General features: G+C 38.9%; 1 protein-coding gene across 7 annotated transcripts in view; it reads left to right on the top strand.

The window, feature by feature from the left end:
* FBXL4 (F-box and leucine rich repeat protein 4) overlaps positions 1-16,786 on the top strand; it is a 131,531-nt gene extending 114,745 nt beyond the window's left edge. For 4 of the 7 annotated variants that reach the window (XM_077812846.1, XM_077812849.1, XM_077812848.1 and 1 more), the window contains 2 exons: positions 332-644; positions 9,296-16,786. In XM_077812846.1, coding sequence (XP_077668972.1) covers positions 332-644; positions 9,296-9,459 — 477 coding nt within the window. In that variant the 3' untranslated portion in view covers positions 9,460-16,786. The remainder of the gene's footprint in view (positions 1-331; positions 645-9,295) is intronic. The other 3 variants (XR_013345602.1, XM_077812851.1, XM_077812850.1) reach the window with 3 other exon arrangements.
* Positions 16,787-21,923: the final 5,137 nt, after the last annotated feature.

The following is a 21,923-nucleotide window of genomic DNA, read 5'->3' as shown; positions in this document are numbered from 1 at the left end:
AAAACAGCTCTTACAAAAAATGCGCTAGCAATGTAAAAAAGAATGTTGAGAAGAAAATCAGTTTTGGTTTTAGATTTTAATTGGTCTTTCTTATTCAGAGTGTAAATTTTAAAATCAAAAAAAGTTTAAAAACTGATGGAAAATTTACCTTGCCATTGTCTTTTTTAAAAAAACAGAATGAGACCTGTCCAATGTGGTGATGAACTCCTCTCCAAATTCCTTAGAAATGAAAAACACTGAAGACCGATCAATAGATGTATTAGCAAACAAAGCTGCTTGGGTATAACTGGGAATAACGATATATAAGAAATGGTGCTTGTTTTCTTCACAGATTGAAGACTATGACCTGATAGCGAGTATGATGGGAGCAAAGTGCAAAAAACTGCGTACTCTGGATTTGTGGAGATGTAAAAACATTACTGAAAATGGAATAGCAGAACTGGCTTCGGGATGTCAGCTCTTGGAGGAGCTTGATCTTGGTTGGTGCCCTACACTACAAAGCAGTACTGGCTGCTTCACAAACCTTGCGCATAAGCTCCCAAACTTGCAAAAGCTCTTTCTTACAGCCAACAGGTCTGTGTGTGACACGGACATTGAAGAACTTGCCGCTAACTGTACTCATCTTCGGCAGTTGGACATACTGGGTAAGGAAACACATGAATAATTGCATTATTGTTTTTTCATATGCTGTATCCTGGTAGGAAGCGAGAACTAGATATTGCATAAAATAAGACTTAGTTCCAGATCTTAAATATTCTTTAAAAAAATAAGTCCCAATACAATAAAATTAAAAATTACTAAATTGCTCTAAGGTCCCATTTTGACTTAATCAGCCATATGGCTTGACTTAGTTTGGCAAGCAGTTTCATAAAGGTAATATTAGAGTAATTTAGTATTCTAATAAGTTGGTCTTTTTTACTAGGATTTTTAAGAGTTACAAATTCTTAAAGCTTGTTTGGCTGAAAAAATCCTTGTGGATAATGTCACTGGTTTTCCTATGCCTTTTTTTCCTTTTATGGTATTTGTATGGAGTATGATAGACTACATTTATAAAGTGTGAGTCTTTTGATCAAATAAGCAGACTTTTCTTGCAGAATACACATCAGGCAGAATAGAATCATATTCTCCATTGTTTTTGTCACTTTTACTAGAAGATAATGTCTCTTTTAAAGTTAAAAAGTACTTTACAATGCAATTTACTTGTGTTTTCCACTGATGCAGAAAGGAAAAAAAGTAACTTTTTGCAAAGCTTAAATTTCTAGCCCTTTCTAGCTCTTACAGATGGTAGTACCTTTCACAATCTGAAGTAAAATATGCTTTAGACTCTTGAATGAGGAATTTGTGAAGGGAAAAGAATCTCTACAAAACGTTACATTAATCCTGTTAGACTTCAACATGTGGTTTCATTATTTAAAATGGTGGAAAACTGCACACACTGTCATGAGCAAAGATTTCCTTTCGGTTCTTGTACATTTGATGAATATTTTCATGGGTTTAGTTGAAAGAGGAAGATAGAAGCCTAAAAGGAAGCAATTAAATTAATGCAATATGAGAAAGACATGAGAAGAACAAGTTTTAAAATTGATTCTGCAAGAGGCTGAGAATCCTCCATTCGCATTGCCTTCAGTAGGTGGTTAGAGCTATCATAATCTCACAGGACTGGGCTTCGCGTGTGCAAGAAAATTTACAACATGGCTTCTAATTGTTGAATACCCCTTTATAGCTCGTACATAAATACCATATAACATGGTTTCATGCTGTTGACCTATGGCCAACATCCAACCAGCATTAGGAAGAAAGGAAAACAGGTGAAGGTTCACTCTTCCCAGAACAAATTGATCAAAACCTAAACTTGTATGTGTTTTGTAGTCTGTGTGACAGGTTGCTTCCCTTAGGATGCTACTGAGTCAGCCTATTCTGCCAGCCTGGGTCCTCTTTACCTGGCCTTGCTGGGTTAGGCTTACAAGCCTCTTCCAGCCAAACACATACGCAGGGCCACACCCAGCTGCACAAAGAGACAAAGATCTGCTCTGAAAAGATTCAGCCTTAGGGGCTTGCTCCAACACTCTGGTGCCCACTCCTTTTTAGGGATACAAACCCAAAGGTTTTATGAAATTCACCCCCTCCCTCAATGTGGAGGCAGATATGCACAACAACTTCACCCCCCTCCCCCCAGTTAGAAATTACATAAACTGGATTACATTATAAACAAGAAATAAGTTTTTTAACTACAGAAGGTGAATTTTAAGGGAATATAAGAGATAACAGACAGAACAGATTACTGAGCAAATAAACCAAAGTCCACAAGCTAAGATCTATATACTTAAGAAACAGGTTACAAAATGTAATTTCTTACCCTAAATGTTGTTTTAGGCAGGTTGAAAAGTTTCTGTGGTTCAGAGTTCCAGTTATATTTCTTTTCAGACTGCACCCCTGTCTCAGTCTGGACTCCCCAGCTCCCCTCCCCACCTACCTTCCCTTCAGGTAGCTTTAGCAGTCTTTCTTCTTGAGCAGACAGACCATGGAGAAGAGGAGCCCCCTTTGCCTTCCTCCCCACACTTAAATAGAATTTACATATGGCAGGAATCCTTTGTTTCCCAAACTTGACACACACACCCTCCCCTTCCAGTGGAAAGTTACAAGAATTCCCAGGTAATGTTTAGTATCAGGTGACAAGACCACCTGGCCCTGTAGTATCACAGCATTGATGGGTCAGTGGCTGTATGGAGTGTCCACAGGAAGGACTTTTCACAGTCCATTGTCCTTGCTGATGGGCCATGTGCCCTGTCTAGCTTTTCCATTGTTGTACCTGAAGTATTATATAGTGTCGTTATAGAGAGGGCGTTACCCAAAGTAGCATAGCTGAAATACAGATACATAGTCAATATTCCTAACTTCAGATACAGAAATTATACAGGCATATAAATTGGATAATCACATTCAGGAAATTATAGCCTTTCCAGTGATACCGTACAAAACCCACCTTGCATAAAGTATAACCCACCTTGCATAGAGTATATCTCAAATCCATATTATACACATATTTCCATAAAGAATATGGAGTGAAATGTCAGTCTGTTTTAAATTAATCTGTTTTGCAGCTAGATTAAAAAAGGCATATTTCCTGGTCGTACAAACCAGATTTCCAAGAGGCTTACTGAATAAAGCATTTTATAAAAATATACGTTCTTTTGGCCACCCACTCTCATGCTTATCTATTATGATGGCATTGTTTCTGCCCACAATCGATCTGACCTTTTCACTAGAACAGAAAGGCCGAGCAATGAATAGTTTGGTTGTTTACCCTGTATAATGTCTGCAGGCTGTGTTTCCTCTTTGCCAGCAATGAAGGTTTGTTGCCACATTCTCTCTTAATATTTGAATTCACTTGTTAACACTTACATGCAAAATAATATCTGAACAGTGAACAGAAAGGAACTAAGCTCCTGAGCACTTACTGCTGTTAACAAGTCAGATTATATTATAGCATATATTATAGAAGACCTTTCATGGTGAGACCACATGTGGAGTTACTACTATATCCAATCCACCTATCCTGAAACTATTGTGGTGGCCTATTCATGGCAGTTGTTATGGAGACAACTTGCTAGGAGAGTCTTGGAGCCTAGTTACCTAACCTGGCAGGGGATGCCTCAAAACTTCCCAAGTGCACTGCATCAGCTCTCTGTGTCTAACCAGTGAACAAGTCCCTTCTATTGTAGGCATTACTGAAAATCTGGTGGTTTCCTTGGTCCAGTCCTCCCACTCCCAGCAGCAGCAAGGACCTTAAATCATATAACAAGATGGCAGCTCAAAAATAATGAGTCAGACTTTTTTTCTTTTTTATGAGTTTTCTTTTTTATGATCAGACTGTGTTTTAGGGCCTAATTTCTGAAATTTCCTTGCACACCCCCAAAGTGTGTGGCAATTTAACACTGTTACCAACTCTAACGAATGTATAATAAGGCAGTTTCTGTCTCACTACAGGAGTTATCACTGGAGACCCCAACTGAGATTGGGACTTCATTGTGCTAGACACTATATATACACATAGTAAACGACAGTTTCTGCACTGAAGAGTTTACAATCTAATGTAAACCATAGTGGTGAATTTGTGACATGGCAGATAAAACTGAGACTCATTAAATTTATCTCATATATGGCTACCATTAGATGGGAAAACTTTTATTCTCTGCTGAACTGGGCTGGGTTCAAGCTGATGACTTACAAGTGAAGGCTCCACAGCACGCTAGCAATGCTTGTAAGTGCTAATGTTAACACCATCATGAATGAAGCTTGTTTTCTGGAAAGATGTGTTTGTTAAGTCCAGTTCTGAGTTTTTGGGTGCTTACCTCAAGTAGGATCCTCCTCTCTGACACACAGGCAAGATCTCCCACACATTGCTCTTAGTCTCAACCACAGACCTTATTTTTAAAGGGAAAACCTCCCATTAAGCAAAACCAAATAATCAAAATGCAACATTAAAACACATAATAGCACAACATCCAAATTAACTTCTTAATTCAGTGTTTTTCGGTATAAAATCATCCCAACAATTACTCCAGGGTCTTTACACTAACTTTTATATATATATGTTTATATATCTATGTAGTTTTTTTTTCATTCCTACCCGGATCATCTGCAAGTTTTGTATCCAAAACCTTCAGATCCACACCACAGACCTCTTCTATTTCATCTATAAGAGTAGTTGGTGGTAGAAAGCATATGGTTGTCTTCTGTGGACTAGCTAATACAAAGAGTCACAGCACACACATTGCCAGTGAATTACACAGGTATTTGTGAGACAGCAGTGGAAATCTGGGCATTGTGTGAGGAAAATATCTCGCTCACTCCCCCAGAATTGTGGGAAGCTGCAGCTTTCACAGTATTGTGAGACTGTCTAAGCAGAGACCAAAACGGCATTTCTCACAATAGATTCACAAGAGTTGGCAGCATTGACTTGGTTTCATTCTGATATTGTTAAAGCCTGTAAACTCAGCAGGGAAAACTCCTCCTGTTCCAATTAGAGCATTAACTCCATGGTGGCTTTGTGGGCAGACAAAAATGAAGCCTCTTTTGAGAAGATTTGCTGGCTGCAACCAGTTTGATTCATTCATTTACTAAGTATTATAAAATTAATATCGTGTCCAAATTGGATGCTGTTTTCAGTTGCTGGGTCCTGCAGTTTTGTTCTTTACCTGCAGGGCCACGTGTATCATGCAATTATGTGACCATGTAAATTGCTGCTTAACTGCGGATTATGCTTAAATCGGTGAATAATGTGCTCCAGAAAATAAATTCCCATTAAAAACAATATTAAGGCCATGATCCTTGTCTGTGGTCTAGCAATTCACAGTGCAACTTGGGAGGAGGTGGTGATATAAAGGTAAGTTTTAGCCACCATTGTGCTTCCTCAGCAAGCTGTGTGCTGGGGCTGTTTCCCCAGTATAAGAGCAGCACAAAGGGACCATTATGGGAGATGGAACTCACAGGGGCACAGGAAAGCCTTAGACACATCCCCTTTCCCTACCGGCTGCAGGAGATAGATGGTGTAGGAACCATCGCACCACCTTTACACCACTGGAGGATCCCCCTGTACAAGGATGATCCTACTATGACTGGCTATGTAAGCATTTGAGCTAGAATGATCTTGTCGTAGGGCAGCTAGGTTCTGGCCTGAAGCCACTAGGCCAGAGATCAGCAACCTTTGGCACGCGGCCCATCAGGGAAATCCTCTGGTGGGCCAAGTCGGTTTGTTTACCTGCCGTGCTTGCATGTTCGGCCGATAGCAGCTCTCACTGGCCGTGGTTCACCGTCCCAGGCCAATGGGGGCTGCTGGAAGTGGCGCAGGCTGAGGGATGTGCTGGTCGCCCTTCCCGCAGCCCCCATTGGCCTGGGCCGGTGAACCACGGCCAGTAGGAGCTCCTATCGGCCAAACCTGCGGACACGGCAGGTAAACAAACCGGCCTGGCCCGCCAGGAGCTTTCTCTGGTGTGCCCCGTGCCAAAGGTTGCCAATCCCTGCTCTAGGCCTTTTAGTTTTGAAGATAGCCTCCAGAATGTGAACCATACGCTGAGCAATTGTCATATTCTGGCGTGCAACGCAGACCAGTGAGGGGTTGTGGCAGCACCTGCCCCACAACCTTCAGTGCGTCACAATGCTTTCCTGTTGTAGCTCCCAAACTGGACTACTCACAAACAGCCAGACCGCATGCAGGTCACACCCTGAGTGTCAGTGAATAGCTGCAGCCCTGGTCCAGCTACTCTGACCCCAATAGCCTATCAGAAACACTCCAGTCACACTCTGGCTTCTGCCAACTTGGGTAACTACCCAACACACTCCCTGTCCCAGATTTTCCCAAAAATGTGTGTTCTGCACTGTCCAGCCCTTTCCTAGGCAGTTCAGATATTAAAAGTCTGTTGCCCCTGTAAAGGATCAATATTCCACAGTTTGCTACTTTAACTGGCGTTACCAAACAGTTCAGTTGAAACACAACACTGGATTAGTTTAGATTTTAAAAAAACAAGTTTATTTAACTACAAAAATATAGGTTTCAAGTGAGCACAAGTATAGGGTCATAAATGATTACCAAAAAAAAAGATAAAATGCTTTCTAGTAGCTAAAACTTAAAAAGGTACACTTGGTTCAAGGTAAAAATCCTTACTGCATGTTCCCAGCGGTGTGGCTAGCCAAATCTCAGGTCAGAATCTTCCCCCAAAGTCAAAAGGCTGGTTCCTTTGTCATTTTAGATGAAAGAGAGAGAGAGAGAGTGCTTGGGATTTTCTCTCCTTTTCTTTTATAGTTCAGTTAACTTTGAAGTAGATTCTTCTGAGGGTTACCCCTGAAAGCAAAGTTTATTCAAACAGTAAAGAAGGCAACATGGAGGTGGAGAATGAGGCTCCATGTTGTTTCTTCTCACCTGTGTTTGCTGAAATGCAAATTTGCTTTGTCTCTTGTCATCTCCTCTCCCTGCTGTCTCGAGGACCCTGTTTACTGCTTATATGAAAATTTAGGTAAACACACATTTCTTTATTCAGGATACTTCTGCTCTGGCAGGATTGTGTGGTTTTGAGCTGGGGATAAGAACATCATACAGGAGGGTTTCATAACTTTACATATAAATGGTGCTACACGCATTTCACCATGATATTTTTGACCAGTGAGTTATTAGTTTTCAGATGATACCTCACAAGGCAAATTTTGTACAAAGATTATTACAGTAGTGTGTAGGGTGTGAATACAGGGGTACATTCGGTCGCAGCAATGCAATGTTGTCTGCCTGAATCTGCCAACAGCCTGAAATGATAACTCTGAGAGATGGGAACTGCTCTCCTTCATCTCATGGTGAACTCTGAAGTCAGTCAACAGTTTGAATGTCAACATTGCTGATAGTTTTAACAGAAGCCTCAAACTAGTATGTTCATTTTTCATTGTTGTAGGTATTGTCAGATTCTGACACAGGATGCACTGGGGCAGCTATTTACTACCAAAGGTTCTTGGCAAACCCTGCTCCCCAAAATTTACAGCCACCTTTGCACTGCACAAAAAAGGGGTGATAAAGCTGAATACCCTCTTTAGTGCCAAAATAATCAACTCCCTCCTAGTTACCAAAACACCTCCCATGCCTTCCTGTGTGCCAAAAGCCCCAACTGTCCCCTACCCAGCTGTCAAAATCTTCAGCTTTCCCCTGACAGCTTCAACGTATAGTTGATCACTTGAAATACAAAACTTTGCTGCAAATTTAAATTTGAGAGCAGTGTAGAATAAATTGAATGTAAAATAAATAATGGAATACTGTGCAAATTGGAGTGGTCTGGGGAGTGAGGTGAGAGCATTTGTGGGAGCAGTGCCAGATAATTCCAGGGTCTCTGCTACATGACTTAAGTCTAATATGTTGCTTAGGACACAGAGCTCTTTGTATATTAACTGGTCTTCTCAGTTATGTGCTCTCTAAAATTATTGCTAATGTATCTTTGTTATTTTATGTATTAAATAGAGGCAGATGTTTTCAATTAAACATTTGAAACATTTTGTGGAGTCTGTTGATGTGTCCCCTGCCATAGAATTTTGGGCTTCAAGAATTTTCCTGAATTGCCTCCTTGATAACTACCATGCATGGGTCTTCCCAACAGTGCCAGGCTAGGTGGATCGGATATATGGGAATGCTGATTTTACAGCTAAGGAACAAAATTGTCCCACTGAACAATTATTGCTCTCTATTGAGCCAGTGCCAAAGAATTTTGCCAAGGAACAAATTAAACAACAAAGTAAAATGACAGATTTTTAAGACACCTGCTGTGCATTTGTACGAAGTAATGGGCACTTAATTGAAGTAACAAAACTCTAGTAAACAGAGAAGGGCCCAAACTAAAATCCCATGTTCAAATCCCTCCTCCCCTCAAAATCTTGTACCAACCTGTAAAGGTAAATATCATGATAAGATGTCCCTTCTATGAGGGACAGAGGAGAAAAGATGCGCTGTACTTATCCTTTTAACATTTTTAATTTTTTGAGAAACATTCCTAATTGTACACAGCACAGGTAATGTTAAAAACATAGAAGATGTCATATCTTTTATCCCACAGTGATCTATTTGTGGAGCTTGTTCACAAAAATGACTTTTTAGCCATAAGAAATGTATTTCTATTACAGTTCATTGTCTGTAGGAAAAGTTCACAGTTCTTTAAGAATTCTGATGTGTGTTAAAATCTATATTCTCTATTATCCGAATCCAGTTCCAACTAAAGCCAATAAATTCCATTAACTTCAGTTAGCATTAGACTGGCTCTTAATAGGATGCATTTGTTGCAGCATTATATTACAGTCAGTGAAGGGGGGGCCGTGATGTAAAGACATGGATTTGGCATGACCTTTTGCTACGAACTCATTGGAGAGTGGTGGTGTCAGAGCACAGTATCCAGGCATCCAGATTGAGTGGGGGAGGGAGCCATCTTTCTTTTGTAATGTAGGTTCAGATCCTCCCGTCAGTACTCATAAAAAGTTCCCATTGAAATCTTGGAGTTTTTCCGGAACAAGAAGAAAACTGTGGATTTATTTTTTCTACACAAGTTAAGCCATGGCAGTCCCACAGACTTTCTGTGGTCAAAAGAGTGCAAAAACTCCCTGAAAAGAGCCCTTCATTTGAAAGGTAGTCAAAATAAATGTAGTGAAATAAACTTTAAATGAGGAGTAAGGTGTAGAAGATTTCTTGCTACAGCATAAACTGGTAGTTTTAACAAAGGTTCAATTCACATTAACTTTTTTAAGTGATCTTTTCTCTTTTGTTTTTAAACAGGGACAAGGATGGTAAGCCCTGCATCTTTAAGAAAATTGCTGGAGTCTTGTAAAGATCTTTCTTTACTTGATGTGTCCTTCTGTTCACAAATTGATAATAGAGTTGTCCTCGAACTGAATGCCAGCTTTCCTAATGTGTTCATAAAAAAGAGTTTCACTCAGTGACTCACTACGTATGCTGGTATGGAATTCATTTGACAGTGTTGTTTCCTGTGAATTTGTGATTACATTTTTCTTCAAAAAAGAAATTAAAATCTTCCATAAAATAGAGGGAAAATGTTAACTATATTCATGAAATTAGTACATATTATGTATTTGGTGGGGAGCTCTTATTCTCCTGTATCTAGTAATTGTTTTCCCTTTGTTAATTGATGGCACTTTGTGTTTAAATAACCACATATGTGGCCTAAATTAGAGAAGATGAAAAAAACATATTCTTGATGCCCTTTTTAAAAAAAAATGTGTACAATAAGATGTATTAAAATCCAGGTGAAAGTGAAGTTTTAACATTTAACAATAGAGGAATGACAGGAGTGTCTCTGTCTTATAGGTTGTAGTGTTTTAGTTTTGGTCTGTGGCATAAGACCTTGTGATCTGGCCTGTAATGTGCTGTTTGAAAATTGTTTAAGCTAGTGTAAGATCAGACTAGACTGAAAAGCCACTTTTTTCTCTCCTTTTGTTGACAGTGACTGGTATCTATTTTAAAACTCTGATGTGTCTGCTAAGAGGTTTTTTTCCCTTCAAATGGATGAAATGCGGCAATGTTTTACAGTCCAGCCTAAATGACACAACAGATAAATGCAAAACCAACCACATGAGTTTATAGCAAAAACTAAAAAGAAAGAAAATTACCTGCTTCCTCCTGTACTGGATATAAAATTTGTGTCAGGTACTTCCTGTCATAACTGATAACACACAGAAAACCCAAAAGCAATTTTCTTTTCAAATTTCTATTATGTCAAGGTGTGTTGACTTGTGGTACATCTGTCTTTCATATGAAGTACAATAATAGTGTTACTCAGGATAATGTATTAGAAACTCTTCCTTAGTTGGATACATACCTACTATCAGGTTTAGAAACAAATATTTGGTGTTCAGTAAAATCATGATGAAAATGTTGAGTTTGTAAACCAAAGGCAATGTGATTTGGCTATATACTAATTTATTCTGAGATGGGTTGTGTTTTTTTCACCACAAGAGATAATATCTTTGATAATCTAAACTCCCTTAGCTGCTGTTAAGTCTTTGGAGGAGAGAGATGATGATGTTAGTGGATGAATGGTTTTCTTCTACTTTTTGCATTTCTCTGAATGAGACATTCTTTCCTCCGTAATGGCACCAATGCTATTGTGAATTGGTATTTACATTATGTACTCATATTTGCAAAACTCCTGTCTCTTTAGACACTATTAGTGAACACAGACCACCAGACATGATCTCTCATTTGGGATCAGCTCCATTATTGCCACCTTTGTAGCAGATGCTGTACAATGTTTCTTCTTGTCCATTGGAAAAATAGGCATAACATTTTGCGTGGAAGAAGGCCGTCACTACACAGAAGATCATCAGCAAAGAAAATTGAAACTGATGCAGTAAATACCTGTCCACTGGAAGAGAAGTGCCTCAAAGCATCAATGAACCAGTGACCTCTATGGACCTAAATTAGTATTTCTGAACTCTTCATACCAATGCCAGTGTTTTATAAATCATTTCGTGAAACAACTAAAGACCATTTTTCTGCTTTTATAAACCTCCATTCTGATTTAAATTGTACAGAATCTTGAAGAAAATCCCAAATCCAAAGAAAAGTGCACAGATGTCTGTCATTCACACACAGATGTCACCATATGATTTTTAGCTAGGTGCCTCCATTCTGTTTGTCTTTCAGGATACTGGAGCTATTTAGACATGTTTCAGTCTAGACATCTCTTCACCTGACAGATGTCTGCCCTAGAGTCGCTCTGTGCAAGGTCTCATTTTATTTTGGGAGTGCTTCCTTCTTTCAACAAAGTTTTTACTTTAAACTTATTTTAATATAATGTATTTACAATGTATTGAATAATGTCCAATGTATAATGTAAACCTATTTTAATGTAATGTATTTACAGTGTATTCATTGTAAGTGAGAATTAAACATTTATGTCCCAGTTACAGGAGAACTCAAGTTCAGATTATGGGTGTTCACAGGTATTGATGTTTTAAAATAAGTATTGTTTTTGTTGTGAAATTTCACTCCTCAGGGTGCATACCAATTTTTAACCTTATTTTTCTTTAAAAAAATGCTTCTTGGATTATATTTATAATTGTAAATAGAATTAGATTTGTTTAGCATAGATGTAGTGGTATATTTTATGCCTTCCAAAGTACTAAAGTAGGTGATTAGTCTAGTCTTACTTCTGTACGTAGGAATCATTTAAAGGATAACGTGTAAAGGCTCAGGGGAGGTTGTCAGTCTTTTGTGCTTCATTATGAAGTATAAGGAAGGTCTGATTTGATTTTTGTTTGTTTCTGTTCTGTCTAAAGGATCTATTTCTGCTTGTCCCTTACATTCAAATTTCAGTTTGTGTCTGGAACACTCTGCGGTGATCGGCGATCTCACTGGATTATGCTGTTATACTTTCTGATGAAGTGGAACCTAATTAATTAAAGGGAGGTGATTTTTTTTCAGACTGTTTAAAACTTTTTGGGTTTGCTAACATATATTTACCTTAAATAATGGAGAACTACCTGGGAAAAGTGACATCTTTGTTTACAATTTGATACCCTTAACTCTTCAGTTAATGGCTGAAGCACAATTTTTATATCTCCAAGAAGTCTTCCAGCAAAAAGAGGGGATACCAGCCTTGGCATTCCTGATATTTCTAAGGTAAAAAGCGAAAAAAACACTGTCAGGCCTTCCTTATACACCATAAAGAAGCAAAAATACGCTACAATCTCAATTTTAATTGATGTTACCTCTTAGGATTTTATTATTGATCATCTTATTCAAAGTTGTTCAGCAGATTTTTATTTTAGAGTATTTCTGAAACATTGAAATTGGGTATAGAGCCTGGTAAAGCTTTTCAACCAGCTAGCTACCGAGAACAATCTAGGAATTGCTATTATATTGTCACACTTACATCATAATAGTTAATACTGTCAGCGTTTCCATTGTAAAACATTATTTCACTGTACCTGGGGACTGGAAAATACCTGGAATTCCTCTTTATCCACAATTCGGGATCAACCTGGTCAACAGTTGTGCAGACTTTCCCATGTGACGTTGCCAGTGTGCTTCAGGGCCTATCTACATGACTGCTACTCTGGAATGAATAAGGGTTTTAATTTAAAGATGAATAGCTATTCCAGAACATATTTCCGACCTTACTGCTGTGTTAAAGACCCATGCAACCAAGTGACAATGCAAACTTCTGTAAAATGGTCAAACTAAACAAACTGGAAAACATAGAAAATACTATATTTGTCTTCTAGTCAGTTTGACACATATGATTACTATAACAATAGCAGAGCTGTGATATTTAAGTTAAGTGTGTTCCTACAATCAGAAACATTAACTGTTGTAAAGTTGCATAAAACACAACTGTGTGATCCCATGACCCCCAGGACCATTGGGTTTTTAGTACATAAATAACTCTGTGTATACTCTTAAAGGGTAACCATTCTGATCACTTCTGCAGGATATTAAATCTACTAAAGTAAGATGAAATGTAGCGCTTGTTGCTAATACATAAGGTTTGTTGTTTTGGTATGTGTATTCATTGCTACTCTTTTCCAGACATTAAGAGAACTTTGCTTTCAGATATACTCCAGCTCCATATTAGCATGCAAAAGTGTTCATATTTTAATACACATGCAAATACCATATTAAATACTTCAAACACTTTCATAAGGAAGATGATTGGTTTTAGGACCTCAGTAACTTTACCACTGAGTTGAATATGTTGAAGCCATCTGTGCACTTGTGTTAGTTGTCATGAGAGCATGTGCATCATATGTTCTTTTATGAGGTGGAAATCATTAAAGATACACCTCAACTCTGCCATACATTTTACAATTTTTAAGAGAAATGTTACACCCATTTGACCTTTTTAAGGTTCTTAAGTTATTTGAAACACACTCTTAGGGTTTTGAGCTACTTAGTTTTTCTTTAAATATATATCTTATCTGAAATGCTGCCATCTTGTTCTGCTGTGAAAAAATATAAAATTTAAGCTTTTAATTTGTATTTAAATAATTTAAATCCCATTGATTGTGTCACTAAGTGTGAAGGGGGAGCCTATTAATTTGCCCATCTTTGTGTCTAAATTTCTATTTGCCAGAATTGATATTTCTCTTTATAGATGGAGTGTAGAGAGGGAGAACAGCTACATAAAATCTTGCCTCATTGTGTTTTTTTAATCAGAATCCTAAGAGCTTAACAATTTCAGTAATTACTTCTAAAACTAGCCACAGTTGTTAGCTGTATGATCTTATTAAATTATAATAATTGTGTTACCTTGGAGTCCGATCATGGAAAAGGCTGTGGAAGACCAAATGGGAAGCAATTTTGTGGTTCCACTTTGTGGGGAATGAGAGGGTCATTACCTTATTGCTCTACGGCTAGGGGAGAGAAGATATGGCCAGTAGTAGATTCATCACTATGAGAATCTTCTGGTCAAACACCTTCCATCCCATGGAGGATCAAAACAGAAGCTGTGTTTGCTGCTGCTATCTTGAAACTGCTGTAGAGCAGGTCCATTAGTACTTTGTAGTTTGTGGGAGAAGAATTCCATCCCTACCATGATACAGAATCTCTTCACAAAGCTCATTTCTTCAAGAAGGAACCTGCTAGGCTAGAATGAACTGTTCCTCATTTCCTTGAATACATCTAGCTCTGCGCTTTTTGATAGTTTGCACTCTGTTCCCCTGTACCAGTCTGTCTCTATCTTATGGGTGAAAGAGATCTCTGCTACTACATGGATCATCATGGTGGTAACAGCTTTAAAGAGAGTCAGACAGTGACACAGGACCTGTGGATCTGGCATAGTCCCTTTCATGGCTAGCTTCTTTTGCTCTGTCTGTTGCCTGAACTCATCCCCTATCCTAAAGAAATGTCTTTCTTCTGTTGCAACCACCATTTCTAAGCAGGCAAACTGACTACTGTAAGGTTCACAGGACCAAAACAGGAGGAGAGGGTGCACTTGGGGGTGGGGAGCTGAGAACTCCTTTTTCATCCCAATTAAATCCATCTATCAGCCTGCTGTCCTCTGCCTTCTAGGAGGCCTTCTGGAACATAAAAAGTTCCTCTTTTCCCTTCACCCAATCTGCTCCTTCCTCAGGAGCCAGGAATGGGTAAAGATGCCTTCTGTATATTTTTGGAGACTTAGAGTACCCTACACCCTCCCTTTTGTCAAGAATGTACAAGCAAAGGACCAAGAAGCAACACTATTCTCTCTACCCATTGTGAGTCAAGCAGGAGGTTCTCTCTCCCACTGAGCATCAGAAAGGATGCATCTTAAAGACCGTAACAAGAACACTAGATCTGTTATCTAGAGCTATGGATTCTATGCTGAACAAGACACAGATGGCAATGATACCTGCCCTGAGAAACTTGCAATCCAAAAAGACAGCCCCCCAAAATCAGACTCACTTGTTGAACCTAAAGGAAGTTTCTATTAAAGGATTTGGGTTTTGTTTGGGTTTTTTTTAGGTGAGAAGCAGCACTTTTTATTGGCATAGGTTAGCATGAGTAGATATTTTCTGATAGTATTATGCAAAAAACAATTTGGTAACAAATTACATGTTTCAAGTGTACTGCTCTGTAATGTGCTAAAAATTACTATAATTATGTTATACAATAGGGTAATAGTGTCTCTATATAATATGAAACTTAGGCCAAGGATTTAATATAGAAATCCTTATCTTTGTATACTACTATTTTAAACCTGATTGTGCTTTGTATGTCTACCTTAAAAACCCACTAATGCTTCATTGAGAATTTTGAAAAGTATTGGATTTTGAGACAAGTTTGGATTTTGAGACAGTATCGTATTTTCAGTATTTGTTTCCCTGTGTTTTTTTTACAAGAGGCGTTTATATAAAACAGGATAACCATTGCTCTGGTTCAGCTTTTCTTGCTGCTTAACCTCCCATGAAACCACAGTCATTTGTTACGTTAGAAACATTGGCTACACTGGTTGACAATGAGCTGAAAGTGGTATCAGACTGAATTTGAGTTCAAATGGAAAAAAAGGACATGAGGTGTATGGGCTGCCATCCTTTGCTCTAGTAGGGTCTTCTGGGGGAGATGCTATGGGTTGAGCTATTGCCAACAAAAGGTCGGGGCGAATTAGCAGGGATATGTGGAGCAGCTGCCAATCCATTTCTTCTTCCTTCAGTAGGTGTTATCCTCTCTGAACCATTCTGCCTCCCCAATTTTTCTTTCAACTAGATAAGACAAATTTTTGCATGTAAGCCATGTTTTGAAGTGACCTGAGCTAAATTCAAAATAATATCTTTATGATTGAGATTGCAAATTATTACCTGTAGTCCACTGTCTAGTCACCTATGTAACATGGTTGACAGTCTCAGCCTTGTTCCTACAGGTCAGGTGCCCACATCACAAAACCAGTGTTATATATGGTATTAGGATGAGATCCACAAAGGGATTTAAGCGTCTAACTCCCGTTGGTTTAAATAGCAGTTAGAAGCCTAAATACCTGTGAGGATCTGGACCTTCATGGCTCCTTTCATTCTTGATAGAAAGATCAAGGAATAAATGAACATGAAGACTAAACTCATCCTTAGTGGTGGTCCTTCCAGAACACAATTGAGGCACAACCAGTTGCCTGGGGAATGTGGGGAAGCTTGCTGCCCATATTTATCCTGCTTTGTGGATAAAGAATTGCATCTTTGGGCTTTTCAAACCCAACATCTGAACTGAGCACTAATTCACTTTAAAGAAGAAAGTTTAAAATAATATTTGTGACTTAATATGATTTGTTCTGTTTTCAGCCCTATATTTTTAAATGACTTAATTTCATCTGGGGAAGTCTTCTAATGCCTTATATTACTAGCCTGAAACTGGTTTGCTTTTGTTGTCAAAATAAGTGAATTGCATATTTATGCATTGATTGTTTTTGTTTAGTAAATTAAGCCTATTTTGTTCTGACATCGTTTTGGACCGGCTAATGTCTTAATACTATCAGATGTTGTACAAGTGTATTTTATTATTTTCAGCTTCTTTGTATTGCTAATAGTTTCATCAGTTTGATTTGTCAGTATCTGCTAATATGCAGATGATAGAAGAAATGTGTTAAAAACAAGACATTTATTCTATCTGTGGTGTTTACCTTACTTTACAAAATTAATTCATTTCCTTTTGACTGTGTATTGCAAAATACCAAGTGTGCATAAAATAAATAAATACAAATCAGAGGAAAATAATTTGCCTAAACTAATTAACTTTTGAACATTGGATTAAAATGACAGAGAAATAAAACACTAATTATGATCTGGTGTTCTGAAGAACAATTTGAACATATTCTTACCACTTTTCATTTAAAAAAACCTTCAGTTATTCCAGATGTTTTTTAGATCCAGGATTGCCTGAGAGCTAAATTGCCCTGTTGCTGAGAAAAAAAAATATAAAATGAAATGTGGAGATTATAATTCTAAGCATTCTGAGGCTTCTTTACAAGAAAAAACAATCGTTGAACTTCTTACAAGGACAAAATGTAATAGCTGTTGCAGCTTGCATCTGCCCTGTGATAGCATCATTCGTGTTACTATATTCTTTAAATATGTAGAGAATATATTTTTGAAAGAGTATTGTGGAAGTTCAGATAAGTGTGTGATATTTACTCTGACCTCCTGTGTTATACAGGAGGTCAGAGTAGATTATCACAATGGGCCCTTCTGGCTTTGGAATCTGAGTTAGAGGACAAAATGCTAACCATAACTGTCATCAAAGACAAATAGTGTTCATGATGTTAAACACAGTTTTGGCCTGGTCTAACTGTTGACATAATGCTGACCAACACTTATGTAACTCACAATCATGTTGAAACACAATAAAATGATGTGATGTAGATTAGCCATTAAGTCTAGTGGGAATTGAGGGTACCCACTGCCTCACAGGAAGTGCTTAGAACCTTTCAGGATCACCATAATCCTTAAAATTAAAGCCTTTTCTATACTAGGCTTTGTTGCCAAGATTTCCCCGTTCCTGTCTTCTCTACCAGTGGGAGCAATGGTGAGTGGGCTAGTGCAGGTAAGTGATCACTGGTGTTTTAACCTTAGTTTCGTACTTACTGTGAGCAGCTTTAGAGGACATGGTGCTTAAAATTCCGACTACTGCCTGGAGCCCTGCCTACACTTGCATTTCCACTGGAGGTGTACCACTGGTAGAAATAATGTGAAATTCTTGGAAGAAAAAAATCGAGCCCAGTGTAAACACAGCTACAGGATAGGGAGAGTAAGCTAGAGCTGATCACATTTTCAATCAAATGAAATTTTATTGAAATATACTGTTTCATCAAAGCTGAAATGTTTTGTGAAGATATATCAGTTTTGACAAAGTTTACATCACAGAGAGAGAAACTGAGCAGGCCTAGTGGTTAGGACAGTGGCCTGCAATGTGGGAGATGTAATTTCAGGTCTCTGTTCTGTCTTATTCAGTGATCTGGGATGAAAAACTGCTCTGAAGCAGAGCAGGAACTTGAACCTGGATCTCCCACATCCTAGGCCAGTGCAGTAAACACAAGGATGGATAGGGACACAGTCTTGGTCAGAAAACAGAGATTTTGACAGGTCCATTTTCACTAAAATTTTTGAAAGGTTTTGCTTTTGTTCCACTGCAGGACAAAATCAAATTTGAAACCCCAAATGTTGCTGCAGAACAGAATTGTTGCTCTCTAGTCAACTCTAGAGCATGCCATCACTTCCCATCCCCTTCCAAACTTGGCTTTCAGTGAGTTCCCACATTTATTTAATTCACCTGCTCCTGTTAATGGTTTAGGAAAGCATTAGTGTACGAACTGTTAGATTCCAAGTTTAGAGTTGTATTCTTGTGTCTCTAAGGACATTTCTTAAAACAACTTTTCATTTCTAACATAGTACAGAAGTGTTCAGCCTCACTTAGGTGCTTTTGTCTCACAACTTTGCCTCAGGCCAATGTCATTTCAAACATGTCAAAACTATCATCCAACACCCATCTTACTGCTGTTACTGTTTCTAATGATAAGGAAACATAAATACAAGACAGAACCCTGCTTCTTCACATCTTACTTGAACAAAACACCTGGTGATACCAATAGGTGTTTTGCTTGGGCAAGCATGATGTTTGAGAACTTGGCTTCTTCGTCTCCTATTTTGATAGAAGACTGTTTCTGAATTTTTCTTCTATGTACAGTATTGAGAAATCAGCACATGTACATGAAGGTTGGTGGTGTGAGTGATAACAGAAATTGTGTGACAACAGCAGAGCCAGACTAACCTATTTAAAACATTGTAATTGTTTTTAATGCCTGATGGGTTGCAGCACCATTCATTAAATATTTAGTTTAAATGTGAAAGTAATGATAATGTGTATCTCAGTGCTGGGTCCTTTATATTTTATCCATCTAGAAGGATGGATGAATGAATCTGAAACCATTTTAATTTACCCTCGTACTTTCATATAAAATTGGCAACCTTATTTGAACTCATTTTATAAATAGAAAAAACAATAGATTTGATACAGCACGTGTTGTAGCTGTTGGTACACATAGTCTATGATGGCATGTTTGATATTATCTGGCAATTTCTGTTCTAAGTATTTTAATATTTTTCCACAGTACACAAGAACTAGGCATTCGAAATTATTTAACATTTGAACCCTGTGATCTATGAAATGGCCATGCAGTTTTAAGCTGCCAGATTTCTGTAAGAGTAAAATAACTAAGGTTTTGCCCACATTTCAAGTACCACCATATTTGTGTAATGAGGTTATGACTCTCTCATCTGATGCAGTTACACAAACACAATGTGAGTTGTATTTACACTTCAGCCTTTTTGCTTCACAACAATGGATCAGCCATATTTATGCCTCCACACCGCCTAATGTGCTTTCACTGGTGCTTTCTGGGAAAAAGTAACCACCTAGTGCCTAAGTTGGGGATTGTGTACATGTCCTTCAGGCCCTCTGAATGATACCAGCAGTATATGCAGCAATGCATACTGTGATGTCACACCTTAGAGTTCTGGGATGAAGGATAAGCAGCCAAACTAAGTACACAGGTAACTCAGGAAGTCCTGTCATTGCTTCAAAAAGCCAGTATGCTGAACCATTTACTGGCAGAGAAGCACCCACGTGCCTTCCTAGGCCTTTGACAAAGTCAAAAACATTGTTAGCCAATATGTTTGTTAAGTGAATTTTAATCACATTGTGTGTGGACCGAAATGTATTTAGAAACAACCATGCCACTAACTGGTTAGAAGTTAAGGGCCTGATTCAAAGCCCTCTGCAGTTAATGGAAAACTCTTCTTGACTTCCATGACATTGGCTCAGGCCCTAATTTAAAAGCTGTAGAGTGAACAACCCCTAATTTAAATAAATTATCCATATTAAAGAGCGCATTAAGTTGGCAAAAAGACATTCAGTATTCTGGAAAAAAACATTTTGTTTTTCTGACAGCCATTGGCAATTTAATTTGTGATTTTTGTAGTTGCATTTTTAACATAGGAACCCTGTTACTAAAGGATGAAAAACACCTTTGACTACATGCACAAAGGGACTTGGGCATCCAACTACCTCTTTAGACACCTAAATCCAACATTTTGGCACCACTGAGATCCTCAAAACCCTTGCTCAGCTGCTGCTTAATTCTAGATACCTAAAAGCCCCAGGTGCCTGAGTTTCGGCCAGTAAGCATGTGCACTATTCTCTCAGTTTAGGCACCTATCTCACACCTAAACCCCACTGAGATCCTCAACTAGGTATCTCTCCACCTATCAATTTGCATGCAGGGTCTTATCCAGTAGGCATGCTCAGAGCATGCCTAAACTCTCTCAGAACAGGTCAGGGGAGGAAGGAGGAGGCAGCAGTGTACCTTATGTAATCTTCAGTGCTGTAGTTAGGGTACTCACCCAGAAGGTAGAAGACTAGGGTTCGTTCTCCTTCCTCGAGCCTGAGGTGGAGACGGTATTTGAATTTAGTTTTCCCACCTGTCTGAAAGTTCCCTAACTACTAGGCCATCGAATCATTCTCTTTCTGTCTCAAACCACATTTAACTATTTATACATACTGGAACAGCTACAACAAGACGATTGAGAGGGACCCACACCATAATATGCCAAACCAAGTGGCTGGGGTCCTCATCTGAGAGTTGATATCTCTTCTCCACATCAAGTAAAGGGGGGAAAGGGTAATTGAGTCCCGATCTCCTGCATTCTGGGGAGTGCTCTAACCACTGGACTAAAATGTAGAGTCCTCCCTCCAGCATTTCTTTAAAAAACCACTTTGGTGTCTAACTGAGAATCCCAAAATGATAATCCCTAGCTGAGAATCCCAAGCAGAGATAGATGCTTCATCCAGCCCAGACTTAAGTGACTAACTCCCTGAGTGGGCAGGTTGTAGGCCACATTGCTCTCTTCAGCATTTCCTATTGGCCACTCCCCACTCAGTTTGCTAGCATTTGTGGATCCCATTCTTATGTACTTAAATGTCTCTGTGCATTGTATACTCCTGGGGGAATTCTGTGCCAGTGTGCAATGCCGAATTTGTGCAAAATTAATGTTCTGCACAGAATTTCATTCCCCCTTCCCCCCTGCAGAATTGGTGCCACAGAGCTCCTGGCCACCACTAGGGGCTACTGGAGCTCTCCAGCTCACAAAAACAAGACCCTGCTGGGGGGGGAGGAGCTGAAGGGTTCCCAGCAGCTGCGGTTCCCAGCACGTCCTGAAGGAAGGAGGCAATGTACAGGAAATGCTATACAAGCCCAGGACCCAGCATCAGCCTGTTTCTCTCTCTGGATTCCTGGGCTCTGGGGATAAGGGGTGCAGGTGTCTGGGCTGGGAAGATGCCCCGAGGCTGGACTCTGGGTGAAGGGGTGCATTTTTTAGGTTGTGGGGGTGCTATGGGTGCCTAAACTGAGGGAGCCCCTGAGTCAGTTCTGAAAATGGTTGTGTGCGGTCTACACGAGCACTTAATACAGTTTCAGAAACTGTGATTGGTGTAAGCAACTGTCAGTCTTTCCTCATTAAACAGTACTGAAAATAGTTGTCTGGTCTACACTATCATATTTCAACACCTGTTCAAGGGGATCTATTGCTGAAAGTGGTTCCAATTCCTAGCATATACAGGAGTGAAATGTTAGAGACCTAACTGTATTTGTGGCCATGTCAATCCCAGAGCTCTGTGTGGCTCGAAAACATGTCTCTCTCACCCACAGAAGTTGGTCCAATAAAAGATATTACCTCACCCACTGTCTCCCTCGAGAGCTAAACTGTTGAACATGGCATTTTGAAAATAGGTAAAATTAACATTTCGCTGGGGTAGGTAAGCTATAGTACAGAAAACTTAAGATACAATATTCCTAGATGAGATAAAGACATTTCATTATGATTTTGTTTGTGTTAATAAATTCCCTCAAGTATTCATGAAATGTTTG

The sequence above is a fragment of the Eretmochelys imbricata genome, chromosome 3, assembly GCF_965152235.1.
Source record: "Eretmochelys imbricata isolate rEreImb1 chromosome 3, rEreImb1.hap1, whole genome shotgun sequence".
NCBI lineage: Eukaryota > Metazoa > Chordata > Testudines > Cheloniidae > Eretmochelys > Eretmochelys imbricata.
This window is presented reverse-complemented; position numbering and strand designations above follow the sequence as displayed.